The sequence below is a fragment of the Hypanus sabinus genome, chromosome 15 (genome assembly GCF_030144855.1).
Source record: "Hypanus sabinus isolate sHypSab1 chromosome 15, sHypSab1.hap1, whole genome shotgun sequence".
NCBI classification, from domain to species: Eukaryota; Metazoa; Chordata; class Chondrichthyes; order Myliobatiformes; family Dasyatidae; genus Hypanus; species Hypanus sabinus.
The window spans coordinates 86,237,107-86,254,549 of record NC_082720.1 but is presented as its reverse complement, the minus strand read 5'-3'; the positions used below and the strand labels follow the sequence as shown (position 1 = coordinate 86,254,549).

The 17,443-nt window shown below is 46.6% G+C and overlaps 1 protein-coding gene across 3 annotated transcripts in view; it reads right to left on the bottom strand.

Moving 5' to 3' along the window:
• tnip1 (TNFAIP3 interacting protein 1) overlaps positions 1-17,443 on the bottom strand; it is a 136,926-nt gene that overhangs the window by 55,477 nt on the left and 64,006 nt on the right. For all 3 annotated transcript variants that reach the window (XM_059990665.1, XM_059990664.1, XM_059990666.1), the window contains exons 6-8: positions 8,339-8,533; positions 7,179-7,273; positions 2,762-2,876 (exon numbers count right to left, since the gene is read on the bottom strand). In XM_059990665.1, coding sequence (XP_059846648.1) covers positions 2,762-2,876; positions 7,179-7,273; positions 8,339-8,533 — 405 coding nt within the window. The remainder of the gene's footprint in view (positions 1-2,761; positions 2,877-7,178; positions 7,274-8,338; positions 8,534-17,443) is intronic.

Genomic DNA, 17,443 nt, shown 5'->3' with positions numbered 1-17,443 from the left:
CCAAAGTCTAACGTCGAGTGACTGCACTCCCACCGGAATAAAGGAAGACCGGCTTGGAAGTGTCAAGGCCACAGTCCTAGAAGAAATACGAAACGTCCATGAGTACGTCAGGAAGATGGCCCCTAAGGACAGCCTGCTAGGAGAATGCCTCAGATGCCAGGCAGAGGATATGGAAATGGAAGTGGGTGAAGCAGAGCCAGAGGACCAGAGGCCATAGCAGGACAAGCCACTGTACGGGATGTATCATCACCAGGTTCAGGAGTTTGAAGACTCGTACGGCCAGATTTGGGAACAGCTTCTTTCCAACTGTGATAAGACTGATGAATGGATCCTGACTCGGATCTGGGCCGTACCTTCCAAATATCCGGACCTGACTTGCACTACCTTACTTTCCTTTTTCTATTTTTTATTTATGATTTATAATTTAAATTTTTAATTATATTTACTATCGATTTGTACTCCAGGGAGTGCGAAGCACAGAATCAAATATTGCAGTGATGATCGTACACTCTAGTACCAATTGATTAGCGACAATAAAGCAGTAAAGTAATAAAGTAATCACCAGGTATCAGAGATGGCTGCCATAGGAAATTCCTACCAATGGCTGGAAATGGCAGGGCGGTGGGACAGCACAGAGGTGATGCTCATGGCTGCAGAAGAACAGGTGCTGAGCACAAGGACAATAGAAGCAGGGGTCTATCACACCAGACAAGACCCACGATGCAGGCTGTACAGGGAATCCACTGAAACTATCCAGCACGTAGTAACAGGGTGTGAGATGCAGGCAGGGACAGCATGCACTGAACGGCATACACTGAAGTTGCAGAAATTGTGTACAGGAACATCTGTGCTGAGTGTGGATCGGACACTCCCAAGTCCAAATGGGAAACGCCCGAGAAGGCAGTGGAGAATGACAGAGCTAAGATCCTGTGGTACTTCCCAATGCAGACTGATAAGCAGGTACTGGCCAACCACCCAGACACAGTAATACTGGACAAGGAACAGAAGAAAGCAATAGGAAAAGATGTGGCAATCCCAAATGTCAGGAGCATCAGGAAGAAAGAATATGAGAAGCTGGAGAAATACCAGGTTTTGAAAGAGCAGATAGAAAGGATGTGGAAGGTTTAAAGCGTAATCCCAGTGGTGACAGGAACACTTGGAACTGTGACACCTGGGAAAGCGGCTCCAGCAAACCCCGGGATTAACATCTGAGATCTCGGTCCAGAAAAGCACACTACTAGGAACAGCAAGGATGCTGTGCAGAGCCCTCAGGCTCCCAGGCCTCTGGTAGAGGGCCTGAAATTGAGGGAGAAATACATATGTATTGTGTGTGTCTCAAAGACAGTGCATCCTTCCTCAGGCCGGGAGACCAGAGAGAGGTACACGCAGTGACGAAGGGACTCACCCCAAACACCTACTGTCCATTCCTCTCCACAGATAATGCCTGACCTGCAGAGCTCCTCCAGCATTGTGTGTGGGCTGTTTCGTTTGCAACGATGGGATCTGTGTGTTGCATGAAAGATCGTAAGACGCTGGAGCAGAATTGGGCCATTTGGCCCATCGAGTCTGCTCCACCATTTCATCATGTCTGATTGATTATGCCTCTCAACCCCATTCTCTTGCCTTCACCCCACAACCGTTGACACCCTAATCTAATCTTTGACTGATCAAAAACGTGTCAGCCTCTGCTTTAAACATAGCCAATGACTTGGACCCCACAGCCGTCTGTGGCAATCAGTTCTGCAGGTTCACCAGCCTCTGGCCGAAGAGATCCCTGCTCTCCTCTGGCCTAGATGGACATCCCTCTATTCTGAGGCTGTACAAGGTACATTTATTATCAAAGTCTGTATGCAGTGTACAACCCTGAGATTCATCTTCCCCACAGACAGCCACGAAACAAAGAAACCCCATGGAACCCGTTCAAAGGAAACATCAGACACCCAACACGTTAAAAAAAAGAACAAATTGTTCACAGTATAAAATGAGCAAAAATCACAAGATAAAACACCAAACCATAGAGTCATTGAAACATTCTAGGGATGTTCAGCTCAGTTCAGTTGTTTGGTGTGTTTGTGTGTCCACACACACATCCTCCCTTTAGAACACTACTACTTCTTTGGGATGTATGTATCCTGCGCCTTCCAAACTGTTCCCAGAAACTCCAGCTATCGCTGCTTCACTGTCATCCCTGCTAGTGTTCCCTTCCAATCAATATTGGCCACCCCCCCTCTCATGCCTCTGTAATTCCTTTATTGCACTGTAATAGTGACACCTCTGATTTTAGCTTCTCCTTCTCAACTTGCATTCTAAAACTTCCCTCTCTTGGGATCCAGCACCAACCTGATTTTCCCAATCTACCTGTATATTGAAATCCCCATGACTATCATAGCCCTTTACCTTTTCCACCAATCTGGCTTCATCTATCACCTTCTAACTTTTCCATCTTCCCCTCCCCCCCACCTTTTCATTCCTGCATCTTCCCCCTTCCTTTTCAGTCCTGAAGAAGGGATTCAGCCCAAAGCATCTACTGTTTATTCATTTCCACAGATGTTGCCTGACCTGCTAAGTTCCTCCAGAATTTTTCTGTGTGTTGCAAGGATAATAAATCAACCATGATTGAATGGTAGAACAGACTCAATGGACCAAATGGCCTAATTCTGCTCCTGCGTCTTGTAGTCTTCTGTACCTCTGCTCTGCTGTCTGCTTGGAGCAAGGTTGACAGGAGGAGGGACATAGGGGCTTCGCGTCTCTGGTCACAAACCTGTGGTAAGTCGTTCTGCTGCATCAACAGCTCAGCAGAGCTCGCCTTGGATGCCTCTGCTTGCTGTATCTTCTCCTTCTCCACCATCAACTCCTTCAGCTTCAAATGTTCACATCTTCAAAGAACAAAGAGAAGGACAACTGTATTGTGCCGCACATTCTCCCTATTTTATACACTTTATTCTGCATTGTTATAATTCTACGTCAATGCACTGTGTAACAATCTGATCTGTATGAACAGTATGAAATACCATCTTTTCACTGTATCTCAGTACATGTGACAATAATAAACCCATTACAACTCTCTCCAATCCCTGCAAGGACAAAATACAGATGAACACAAAGTCACACACCATCCTAACATATCCATTTCTTCATAAGAACATCCAAAACAGGTACAGGAGTTGGCCATCTGGCCTGTCGAGCTTGATTCCCCATTCAATAAGGACTAGGAGCAGGAGTCGGCCATTCTGCCCATCGAGCTTGCTTCCCCATTCCTACCTGTGGCCATCAAACTTTACAACTCCTCCCTCGGAATGTCAGACACCCTGAGCCAAAAGGCTGGTCCTGGACTAATTTCCATTTGGCATAATTTACTTATTATTATTTAATTATTTATGATTTTATGTTGCTATATTTGTTCACTATTCTTAGTTGGTGCGACTGTAACGAAACCCAATTTCCCTCGGGATCAATAAAGTATGTCTGTCTGTCATTCAGTAAGAACGTAAGGACTGGGAGCAGGAGTCAGCCATCCAGTCTGTTGAGCCTGTTCCACCATTCAACATGAACCTAAGGACTACAAACAACAGTCGGCCATTCAGCCCATCAAGCAATGACAAGGGGGCATGTATTCAAGTCCTGGGTGATAGGTGTCCTTAATAATGGATGCTGCCTCACTAAGGCATTGCTTCTTGGAGATGCCTCGGATACTACGGAGGCTAGTACTCATGACGGAGTTGACTAATTTTACAATTCTCTGTAGCTTTCCATGATCCTGCGCAGTAGCCCCACCTCCCCAAACCAGACGGTATTGCAAGCGGTTCGAATGCTCCCCACAGTACGTCAGTAGGTTTCAAGTGACAAAGCAAATCTCCTCAAACTCCTGCTGAAATGTAGCCATTGTCTTGCCTTTTCCACAGCTACATCAATATGCTGGGACCAGGTTAGATCCTCAGGGGTACTGACACCCACGAACTTGAAATCTTTCACACTCACACTCTTTCTCTCCCTCTGACACCTCTAAGAGGATTGGCTTGTGTTCCCTCATCTTACCCTTTCTGAATCTTTATGATCTTACTGAATGGTGGAGCATTCTTGTTGGGCCGGATGCTGACTCCTGCTCCCAGTCCTATGTTTCTCAAAGACCACCCCCCCATTCTTCTGAATTCCAGCGAGTAGAGTCCCAGGCAACCCCATATCTTCGCATCGGCTAACCCCTTCATCTCTGGAATCAACTTCGTGAACCACCTCCACAACCAGAATATGTAAGGAGACCAGTGAATTCTTTATTCCTTAGAACGTGGAGAATGAGGGGAAATCTGATAGAGATATACAATATATTAAAATTATATGTTTCTTTATCTTTTTTCTTCTTTTCATGAAATGATGAGGAGAATCGATTATCTTATTCTTTATTACATACTATTAGATTAATACTATGTATGATCTTGATAATGTTTATTTTACCTTTTATATAAATTGTTATTGATATAGATATTTGAGATAATTCTCCTGTTTATTTATATGTGTATATATATACACATACATACATACACACACACACACACTTTTTTAATTAATAAAAAGATTTATAAAGAAGAAAGAGATATACAAAATTATGAGGGATATAGATTGGGTAAATGCAAGCAGTCTTTTTCCACAGAAGTTGGATAAGATTAGAACTAGAGGTCATAGATTAAAAGTGAAATGTTTAAGGGCAACCTGAGGGAGAACTTCTTCACTCAGAGGGTGGTGAGAGTGTGGAAGTGGTGGATGCAGGTACGATTTCAACATTTAAGAGTAGACTGGATAAGTACATGCATATGAGGGGTATGGAGGACTTTGATCTGGGTGCGGGTCAATGGGACTAGACAGAAAGAGTTCTGCATGGACTAGATGGGCTGAAGGGCCTGCTCTGTATCACACAATTCTACAAGATCAGCAGGGTTCTGGGCTCAGATGCCAGGTCCAACTGCAATGCCGCATCATCAAACTTGGCATCGTTCAGATAAGATGTTAAACCAAGGCTTCAGGTGGTGACACAAGCCAAGGAACTGGAAGTGGGAATAAAACAAGGAGAAAATTCAAAAAATCAGAGGTATAAGGCAACTTGGGAGTCCTTGTGCAGGACTCCCTAAAGGTTAACTTACAGGTTGTGTCTGTGGTGAGGAAGCCAAATGCAATGTTAGCATTCATTTCAAGAATACTAGAATGTAACTTTGGGCTCAGCAGTTTTAGACCCCGTATCCAAAAGATGTGCTGGCATTGGGGAGGGTCCAAGGATCTCATGAATAAAAGGATTAATACATAAGGAGTGTTTGATGACTCTGCGCCTGGACCCACTGGAGTTTAGAAGAATGAGAGAGGATCTCATTGAAACCTACTGAATATTGACAGGCCTTGACAGAATGAATTTGGAGAAGATGTTTCCTACAGTGGGGGAGTCTAGGAACAGAGGGCACAGCCTCAGAATAGAGGGATGTCTATTTAGTAAAGAGATGAGGAGGAATTTCTTTAGCCAGAGTGTGGTGAATCTACAGAATTCATTGCCACACATCATGGTGGAGTCTAGGTCATTGGGTTTATTTAAAATGGAGGTTGGTAGGTTTCTGATTCGTCATGACGACAAAGGTTACAGGGAGAAGACAGGAGAGTGGGGTTGAGAAGAAATAACATATCAGCCACAATGGAATGGTGGAGCAGACTCGATGGGCTGAATAGCCTAATCCTGCACCTACACCTCAGGGTTTTAAGTACATGGATCTCTGCAAGTGGGCTCACAGGTAGACAGGGTGGTGAAGGCAGCTCTTGGCACACTGGCCAAAGGTCAGGGCATCGTATCAAAGAAATAGTTCCAGATGTTTGTGAAGCTGCATATTGAGTATTGTGATCAGGTTTGGTCGCTCTGCTCTAAGAAAGATGCCATTATGCTGGAAAGAGTACAGAAAAGATTTGTAAAGAAATTGCCAGGACTTGAGGGACTGAGTTATGGAGAGAGGATACCAGACTGGGACTTGTTTTGAGGGACTGAGTTATGGAGAGAGGATACCAGACTGGGACTTGTTTTGAGGGACTGAGTTATGGAGAGAGGATACCAGACTGGGACTTCTCTTGAGGGACTGAGTTATAGAGAGAGGATACCAGACTGGGACTTGTCTTGGGGGACTGAGTTATGGAGAGAGGATACCAGACTGGGACTTCTCTTGAGGGACTGAGTTATAGAGAGAGGATACCAGACTGGGACTTGTCTTGGGGGACTGAGTTATGGAGAGAGGATACCAGACTGGGACTTCTCTTGAGGGACTGAGTTATAGAGAGAGGATACCAGACTGGGACTTGTTTTGAGGGACTGAGTTATGGAGAGAGGATACCAGACTGGGACTTCTCTTGAGGGACTGAGTTATGGAGAGAGGATACAAGACTGGGACTTGTCTTGGGGGACTGAGTTATGGAGAGAGGTTGTCCAGGATGGGATTTTTTTCCTTTTGGAGTGTATGAGAACAAGGAGTGACCTAACAGAGATTTAAGACAGGGTGAATGCACATAGTTTTTCTCTCGGTGTTGAGATCTAGAGGGCACACACTCAAAATGCTAGAGGAACTTAGTAGGTCAGGCAGCTTCTATAGAAAAGAATAAAGAGTAGGTTTGAGGTGAGAGATTTAATAGGGGCGTGAGAGACAACTTTTTCACCCAGAGAGGGTTGTCAGTCTATGGAACGAGCTGCCTGAAGAAGTGGTTCAGGTAGAGGAAATAGCATTCATAAAGACACTTGGACAGATGGGAAAGGTCTAGACCAGGGGGTCCCAACCTGGGTACACGGAACCCTGGTTAATGGTAGGGTCCCATGGCATAAAAAAGGATGAGAACTTTAGAGGAATATGGGCTAAATGCAAGCAAATGGGACTAGCTTATAATGGAGATCTTGGTTTGTATAGATTAGATGGGCCAAAAGGCCTGTTTTTGTACTGAAAAGTCACAGCCATTCAGTAGACACGGAAGACCTGCAGATGCAATTCTAATGAATTTCAGTAGTGCCATCTCAGCTAGCATCGATCCCAAATGATCTACAACAGCCACAAGAAGTGGTCTTGTCACGGCCACCTGCCTCTCTCTGGAAATCTCCAATGCTTTCCCTACATTATAGAAGTTGAGAAACGTCGGGAGGTCCCAGGGTGGGGAAGCAAGTGCAGACTCACTTCATCTTGGCCAACATCTGGTTCTTGCGCTCGAGGTCACTATCCAGTTTCCTTCGGAGGTCTTCGTTTTCTGTCTGTAGCTGCCTACACAGAGTCTGGAACAGGCAGACAGACACAGGCACAGAGACAACACCCCCCCCCCCCAGATACACACACAGTCACACACACACACACACACACACACAGGCACAGGCACACACACACACACACAGAGGCACAGACACACACGCACAGACAGACAGACACAAACACAGATACACAAAGACAGACTCAGACAGATAGACACAGAGACACACACACACACACACACACACACACACACAACACAGAGGACCAGAGACACACACACACGGTCACCGAGGCACACATGGACACAGGGAGACGGGAACACGAGAGAGAGAGAGAGAGAGAGAGAGAACACAGCATGTGAAGGAACTTCACCTTGATGGAAACAGCTATTGAGTTATACAGATTGGAAACAGGCCCTTTGGCCCAACTCGCCCGTGCTGACCAAACCATCTATCTACACATCCTACTTCCCCGTGTTTGGCCCACCATCCAGGACATGTTCTCTCCTCGTTACTACCGTCAGGGAAGAGGGACACGCACTCAAAGTTTTCGGGACAGCTTCTTCCCTCCACCAGTAAACTTCTGAACAGTCCTCATTCTGTCTTTTGCAATATTTATTTACTTTGATAACTTACAGCATGTTTTATGTATCGCACTGTTTTGCTGCAACATCAAATTTCATGACATACATCAGTTATCAGTGATTTTGATTTCTGAACGTCCCATGAACCCTTGAACACTAATTTCAAAGGAGATGTGCAGGACAAGTTTTTTTTAAACATTGAGTGGCGGGTTTCCGGAATGTGCTGCCTGGGTTGGTGGTAGAGGCAGATACATTTGGGACGTGTAACAGACCTTTAGATAGGCACATGCATGTGAGGAAAATGGTGGGATATGGACATTGTGTAGGGAGAAAGGATTAGTTGATTTATCCATTTGATTACTATTTTAATTGGTTTGGCACACCACTGTGGGCCGAGGGCCTGTTCCTGTACAGTACTGTCTTGTTTCCTCTGTTCTAACATTTGAACAGTGTGCTGGGATCTTTACTCTACACCTGACCTGTGCTGAAGAGGATTACTGCCCCCTACCTGCAGGATGGCCGTCTTACACTCATTCTTCTGCACTTTGGAAGAGAGTCGATTGAACTCGACGGCCATTCGGCCCAGGTGGGCTATCAGGTGCTTCTTGTTGGTCTCCTCGGCAAACACGCTGAGGGAGCTCTCCAGTCGCTGCAGATGAACCGACAGGTTTCCATCCTCGTTCGCCAGCTGCTGAAGAACATCCTGGATGGAGAAGGAAAGACAGGCAGGTCAGCGATCACCGATCGGGGTTCGATTCCTGCCGCTGTCTGTCAGGAGTTTGCACGCTCGCGCCATGACCGCGTGGGTCTCTATCAGGTGATCTGGGTTTCCTCCCATATTCTAAAAGAGCGTATGGGGTAGGGCTAGCGAGTTGTGGGCATACTACATTAAGTAGATCATTTTTCCTATCTGCAGATGCTACACGTCTCTTTCTGGTTCATTTTAGCACCGCCATACTTACTTGGGGCAAAGTGGGGTGAGGATGTCTTACTAAACTCGGTGCTGGGGCTGGCAAAGGTATCTATCCATGGGACCTGGACGTGGGCAGCAGAGGGTTCTGCCTGGGCAGAGTGCCTGGCGACGCTCCTGGAGTACATCTGTGTCCGGGTTACCACGGATAGGGAACGCGCAGCGGCCACGGATGCATTGTGGGAATTCTGGGCACCACAGGGGATAAACGTCGTCAGTGACAGAGATGGGAACATTTTAATTTAATTTAGTGCATGTTAGCCAGAATAAGAGAGCTGATATCATCAATCAGGCAGTGGTAGTTGGAATTTCTGGGACACATTCTGAGGAAAGAGAAGCACAAACATTTTGCAGCGACTGGAAAAATTGATGGAAGAAAATGTCACGGTTGGCAGCATAGGGCAGTCATGAGTTACACAAGGGATGGGCAGGCAAAAGTTTCAAAGAGCTTATAGGAACTTAATTAAAGGCAGATGCAAGACCCCGATCACCCACATCATTACACATGGCACATAATGATGATGATGATATATGTTAGTGATTGTGTTAGTCTTTATTACTGTTGTGGTATTGTAGAATATAATTTGTAATAAAGGTATTTCTGTCAAAAATAAAACCGTGTAGTCATCCAAAGGCCCCAGGAGCTCATCGCTGGACCCTCATGACACAGGCCCAGGGAGACAACCCACAGGACTCCTGACAGCAGCTATGGAGTCACAGGTTCCAACGCCAACCACTCGGCCAAAATGAGCCCTGTTGGGCAACTCCCAGCCCAGAGGTGGACAGTGAACCATGGTCGGATGGTAGAGTAGCGTTAGCGTAACGCTTTACAGCAACCGCGATAGGAGTTCGATTCCCACTGCAGTCTGTAAGGAGGGCGTACGTGCGAACGTGGGGATTTTCTGCGGGAGCTCGGGTCCCCCCCACTCTCCGAAGCTCCACAGCACAAGTCAGTGTTGGTGAGTTGTGGACGTGCTGTGTTGGTCCCTGAAACTTGGTGACTCTTGCGGGCTCCCCCAGCACATCCTCGGACTGTGTAGGTAGTCGATGCAAGCAGTGTACTTCACTGTGTGGGTCAACGCGAGAAATAAGGCCAACCTTATTAACAACGTCCCACTCAACGTCAGTAAAACCACCTGATCACGGACCTCAGGAAGGGGGAGGAGGAAGAACATACCGAACAATCTGAGACATGCAAGTCACCCCCAGGGTTACGATCACCCATACGCTCAAGCCGGTGCTTGGGAGATCATAAGATATAGGAGCAGAATTAGGCCAATCAGCCCATTGGGTCTGCTCCGGCATTCGATCATGGCTAATTTATTATCCCTCTCAACCCCATTCTCCTGCCTTCCACCATAACCTGTGGTGTCCTAAAATCGCTTTAAATATACCCAATGACTTGGCCTCCACAACTGTCTGTGGTAATTAATTCCAGATTCACCATCCTCTGGCTAAAGAAATTCCTCTTCATCTCTGTTCTAAAGAGATGTTCCTCTATTCTGAGACAGTGCCCTCTGGTCCTAGACTCCCCCAGTATCGGAAACAATCTCTCCTCATCCACTCTATCTAGGACTTCCAATATTCAATAGGTTTCAGTAACATAACCCCCCTCATTTTTTAAAATTCCAGTGAGTACAGGCCCAGATCAGGTAGATGGAGCTCGTCAGCCTGGGAAGGCGGTCCATCTAAGAGAGGGAAAACTTTGATTTCAAACCTCCGCTCATGGGAAAGGCTTCGGGAGTAAACCCTGGGACAAATCCGGAGCTGGAGTCCCTGAAGCAGTCTGGCAACTCCCGAGACGACACTGGTGCCAAGCTGTATCGGCCTTTGCCCTTCCCTTGGACTACATCGGTGGTGTGGAGAGGGGAGACTCGCTGCATGAGTAACTGCCGGTCTTCCGTAAAACCTTGCCCGGGCCTGCGCCTTGGAAAGGACATTCGAGTAAACTTTCCAGGCACAGATCCATGGTCTCGCGAGACTAACGGATGCCACCACAGGCCCAGAGCAATCAAATACTCCTCATACATTTCATCTCAGAATCATTCTCGTGAGCCTCCTCTGGACCCAGGGGATGGATTTGCTGACCTTTGTAGGTGCTTTATGCCAGTGCAAACTCTATATGCAGCTATGTTTTCTGAATTGTCACTAACAATCCTCAGGAAGGGAACCCAGCTGTAACCTGGGACCACGGGTACCAACCTTCCCCACCCCCCAAAACTTCCACCAAATCAGTTCCTTCTTTGGCAGCTTTCAATGCTTAGTTCCTCTATTCAAGCCCCTGTTTGTTGCTGTTCCTCAAACTGACTCTGACTAAACTTCCCGATCTGGCATCCGCATTACCAACTGACGCAAAACAGCTGTTCTTGCCTACTGTTTGTGCTCGTGGCAACTGTTTAATTCATAGATTCGACTGTTAACTGATATTTGCTTTGCATTTTAACAACTAATTTCCTGCTGGTATCCTGTACATATTTATTTAGAAAATAGACCCTCCTAGTCCTGAGAGCTGTGCCACCCCAGCAACCCCTGACAACCCCGTGAATACATGGCTCCTCAATAGAGGGAGGTCAGTGCACCAAGTTCCTGCGCATCCAGATCAGAGATAACTTCACCTGGTTCCTGAGTATCACCTCCCTGAGCAGCACCTCCACTTCCTGAAGAGATTGAGGCAAGTGAGGCCGCTCCCCGCCATCTTAACTGCGTTTTACAGGAGTACCACTGAGAGCGTCCTGACAAGTTGCACCTCTGTCTGAGAATGGCTCAGAGGATCATAAGACCGTAAGGTTTAGGAGCCAAATTAGGCCATTTGGCCCATCAAGTCTGCTCCACCATTTTCAGAATCAGAATCAGACTTTAATCGCCAAGTACCTTTTCCTCTCAGCCCCACATCTCCTGCTTTCTCCCCGTATCCCTTCATGCTCTGACCAATCAAGAATCTAACAACCTCTGCCTTAAATATACATACAGACTTGGTCTCCACAGCCTCCTGTGGCAATGAATTTCACAGATTCACCACTCTCTGGCTAAAGAAATTCCTCATCTCCATTCTAAAAAACTGCCCCTCTATTCTGAGGCTGTATCCTCTGGTCTTAAGAGTTTGCCACCGCAGGAAACCTCCTCTCCACATCCACTCTTTCAAGGCTTTTCACCATTCGATAGGTTTCAGTGAGGTCACCCCTCATTCTTCTGAATTCCAGTGAATACTGGCCCAGAGTCATCAAACCGACTTCACATGACAACCCATTCAATCCTGGAATCATTTTTGTGAACCTCCTTTGAATCCTCTCTGGTTTCAGCACATCTTTCCCAAGATAAGAGGCCCAAAACGCCTCTCAATAATCCAAGTGAGGCCTCACCAATGCTTTATAAAGTCTCAAAATTACATCCTTGCTTTTATATTCTAGTCCTCTTGAAATAAGTGCTAACCTTGCCTTCTACATCACAGACTCAAACTGTAAATTAACCTTCAGCAAATCCTGTACAAGGTCTCCCAAATCCTCATTTTTTTGTGTTTTCTCTCCATTTAGATACAACATATGCGTCTCCCTAACTGCCATCCATCAAGAACGTTTATCAGGAGCACTGGATACACAGGGCCCTTAGTATTATTAAAGGTCTCACCCGTCCATCCAGCATCCTCTTTGACTTCCTACCATCAGGCAGGAGACTACAATCGGTAAGAAACAAGAATGGTCGGGATAAGAAATAGTTTCTTCCCTCAGGCCATTAGGCTTCTGAACTCCCTGCCACATTGTATTCAAAGTGTTCACTGCTTAATCTGCCAGAAGCGATTGGTTTTAAGGCATCACCTTCTCCTGTCAGCAGAAATGGTTCAATTGGGCTTACAGATCAGATTATTATACAATGCATGGCTATATAACAAAGTAAAACAATAGCAGAATGCAGAATAAAGTGTAAAAAGTCTGAGATATGCACGTGGTTGAAATAAAGATGAAGGGCTATGTGGAAGGGTTAGATTAACCTCAGAGCAGATTAAAAGTTTGGTACAACATTGTGGGCTGAAGGACCTATAGAGTACTGTATTGTTCCACATTCTCTGTTCTACAGAGGAAGTGCAGTGCAGGTAAATGGTAAGTGCAAGATCGTAACGAGATAGATTGTGAGGTCAAGAGTCCATCTTATTGCACTAGGGAACCATTCAATGGTCTGATAACAGTGGGGTAGAAGCTGTCCTTGGGCCTGGTAGGACGTGCTTTCAATGGTAACAGTGGGGTAGAAGCATCCTTGGGCCTGGTGGGATGTGCTTTCACTGATAACAGTGGGGTAGAAGCTGTCCTTGGGCCTGGTGGGACGTGCTTTCATTGATAACAGTGGGGTAGAAGCTGTCCTTGGGCCTGGTGGGACTTGCTTTCACTGATAACAGTGGGGTAGAAGCTGTCCTTGGGCCTGGTGGGACGTGCTTTCACTGATAACAGTGGGGTAGAAGCTGTCCTTGGGCCTGGTGGGACGTGCTCTCACTGATAACAGAGGCATAGAAGCTGTCCTTGGGCCTGGTGGGACGTGCTTTCACTGATAACAGTGGGGTAGAAGCTGTCCTTGGGCCTGGTGGGACGTGCTTTCACTGGTAACAGTTGGGTAGAAGCTGTCCTTGGGCCTGGTGGGTCGTGCTTTCAGGCTTTTGTATCTTCTGCCCAATGGGAGAGGGGAGACCTGCACTACAACACTCTAAAACTGCAACTAGCACTATAATTACCAACCTCTTTTCGTTTTGTACTACCTCAATGCACCAATAGAGTCACCGAAGCAATACAGTGTGGATGTAGGCCCTTTGGCCTAAGCAGGCCATGCTGACCAGGGTGCCCACCCAGACATGGCAGTTTCCCGTCTTCAGCCAGATCCCTCCAAACCCCATGTATCTGCCAAAGTGATTCTTAAGCAATACTGTTGGGCCGTTCTCAACCACTCCCTTTGCCAGCTCGTTCCATAGACTCACCACCCTTTGTGTGAGAAAGCTGCCCCGCGGGTCTCTTTTAAATCTTCCCCCTTTCACCCTAAATCTATGTCCCTGATTCTGGACTAGCATATAGAGCAATCTGTCTGGATGGCATCCAAACAGAGCTTTTCACTCTATCTTGGAGCACGCAAGGTTTAAAGGTTAGCTTTACGTGCCACACATGCATCAAAACACATAGTGAAATGTGGTGGCTTGCATCAAATCAACTTGGCGAGGATTGTGCTTTGGCAGCCCGCGAGTGTCGCCACATTTCCGTCACCAACGCTCACTCTCACTGCACGTCTTTGGAATGTGGGAGGAAACTGGAGCACTCGGAGGAAAGCCATGCAATTAAGGGAAGAACGTATAACCTCCTTACAGGTAGCAGCAGGAATTGAACCCCAATTGTTGGCACTGTAAGGTGTTACACTAACCACTATGCCAACGTACTGTCCTTCACACATGCATCTGTGTCCATCTCAGGTTTGACCACTGCCATATAGGCCTGATTTTGGCCAAACTTTCCCCAGGCTGCGATGGGAATTGAACCCTGATTGCTAGCACCATAAAGCGTTATACTAACATGTGCTAACCATTGCTCACATTAACGTCACGGCCGAGAGAGCTCACCAACACTTCTATTTCTTCAGGAGGCTAGAAAAAGCTGACATGACCTCTTGACCCTTGATGCACCATAGAAAGCATCCTGTCTGGATACAACACACACAAAGTGCTGGAGGAACTTAACAGGTCAGGAGACTACAATGCACGGCTATGCCACCCTCGAAATCAATTACAAATTAATCCAAAATATTAACTCTCATTTCGCAATGCCTGACTGGTTAAATATTTGATACTTTGCTCGAGGTCCCTTTAAAGAGTTTGGCCAACTCCATCTGTGCAGTTGCTTCATCTTGGGATTTCTGTTCTGTTTTAAGTGGAGCATACTTGCACACAGCCAGCGAGTCCTATGACTCACACATTACGTTAAATACTAACTAGCAGCATTGCACTACGCACATCCAGGCACCAACCAACATCCCCAAGACTAATAAAGTTCAACTTTAATTATCATTCAAATGTACATAAATACACATGAAACAAAACAACAGACTTCCTCTGGGACCAAGGTGTAAAACCCCACCCATCCTGAACATTCTTTCTTCCCCCCCCCCCCCTCCCATCGGGCAGAAGATACAAAACCCTGAAAACACGTCCCACCAGGCCCAAGGACAGCTTCTACCCCACAGTGTCAATACTCAAGCAAGGACAGTGTGGTATGAAGAGAAAGTCATTTGGCCCATCAAATCTGTTCTATATCACCATGGCTGATCCATTTTTCCTCTCAGCTCCAAGCTCGTCTTCCCCCCATATTCCTTCATGCCTTGGCCAAACAAGAAACCTATCAACCTCCTATCAACACTTTATACGGAGGATTATACGTTGGATCTGTAGGCTGGTAGGGTGATAGGTGAGGACCAGGGGGACTCTAACCCTGGTGGGCTGGCAGGGGGATGGGGTGAGGGCAGAGGTGCGTGAAATACAGGAGACGCGATGCAGGGCAGAGTTGATAGTGGACGAAGGGAAGCCCCTTTCTTTAAAAAAGGAAGACATCTCCTTTGTCCTAGAATGAAAGGCCTCATCCTGAGAGCAGATGCAGCGGAGGCGGAGGAATTGAGAGAAAGGGATAGCATTTTTGCAGGAGACAGGGTGGGAGGAGGAATAGTCCAGGTAGCTGTGAGAGTCTGTAGGCTTGTAGTAGATGTCGGTGGATAGGCCGTCTCCAGAGATAGAAACAGAAAGATCGAGAAAGGGGAGGGAGGTGTCGGAAATAGACCAGGTGAATTTGAGGGCGGGGTGAAAGTTGGAGGCAAAGTTAATGAAGTTGACGAGCTCAGCATGCGTGCAGGAAGCAGCGCCGCTGCAATCGTCGATATAACCAAAGAAAAAGGGAGGACGGATTCCGCTGTAGGCCTGGAACACAGATTGCTCCACATGGCCGACAAAAAGGCAGCCATAGCTAGGACCCATGCGGGTGCCCATGGCTACACCTTTAGTTTGGAGGAAGTGGGAGGAGCCAAAGGAGAAATTGTTAAGGGTGAGGACTAATTCCGCAAGGCGGAGAAGAGTGGTGGTCGAGGGTGGTAAATTCTCCACCTTCCCCCAGCCCATTTCCCTTCAGCCTATCACTTCCCAGCTCTCTACTTCATCCCTCCCTCCCCCACTTCTTATTCCCCCTCGACCATCCCATGTTACTTCACTCCTGATGAAGGAATTTGGCCCGAAATGTCGTCACTACCTCCTCCCATAGATGCTGTCTGGCCTGCTGAGTTCTGCCAGAAATTTGTGTTTTTATTTATTTCCAGCATCTGCAGATTCACTCATGTTGCCTTTCAACATTATATGTTCTTTTATATTCTTGTCCTCTTGAAATGAATGCTAACATTGCATTTGCCTTCCTCACCACAGACTCAACCTGCAAATTAATTCCTTTGCACCTCAGACTTTTGAATTTTCTCTCCATTTAGAAAACAGAAAATACCCTTATTTCTTCTACCAAAGCGCATGACCGTACACTTCCTGATTCTGTATTCCATCTGCCATTTCTTTGCTTATTCTCCTCATCTGTCCAAGTCCTTCTGTAGTCTCTCTACTTCCTCTGAACTACTATCCCCTCCACCTATATTTGCATCATCCGCAAACTTTGCAACAAAGCTATCAATTCTGTCATAAAACACTAAAAGAATATATAACACTAAAAGAATGTATAACACTAAAAGAGGCGGTCCCAACACAGACCCCTGTGGAACGCCACTAGTCACCAGTAGCCAAACAGAATAGGGCCCCTTTATTCCCACTCTTTGCCTCCGACCAATCAGTCACTGCTCTATCCATGCTCGAATCTTTCCTGCAATACCACGGGTTCAGAGCTTGTTGAGCAGCCTCGTGTGCAAAGGCTTTCTGAAAATCCAAGTACGTATCAACGGATTTTCCTTTATCTATCCTGCTTGTTTTATCTTCAAAGAATTCCAACAGCTTTGTCAGGCAAGATTCAAGACATATTTGACCGCCAGTGTGCCAACTGCCTGCCTACCTGCATTGCTGCATTCAAGGATCTATGTATCTGTATCATGCTTAAGAGAAAGCTAGCTTGTTTAAATCTTGTGTAACTGATTTTTCAACATCGTGAGGCGGCGTCTATGCTGGGTTGGGGGCTGGCCTGTTCCATCGGTGCTGCCATCTAGTGGAAGGGAAACCTGACTGCATGCACGTGTACATCTGCAGACCGCATGCTCTTGCCAATAACACCCACGCACCATCAGTTGGCAGGACACGTCACTCCAGGGCACGGGCTTCACCTGTGACGGACCGAGCTGTGTTCACCACTTTTCACTGGTCAGGGCAGCGAATACAGTGGGAGGGATGTCCACGCTTGGGGCAGGTAGTGCTCATCCCACCGTGGGAAGGATGTCATTCAGCTGAAGAGGGTGCAGAAAGAATTAACACAGATGTGCCTGGGACAGTAGGACCGAAGAGAGTGAGACTCCTTTCCCCAGAAGTGACGGAGGCCAAGAGGTGTAATTGGAAATGGTTTATTATTGTCACATGTACTGAGATACAGTGAAAAGTTTGTTGTGCATTCTGTTCAGACAGATCAGATCATTACACAGTGCATTGAGGTAGAA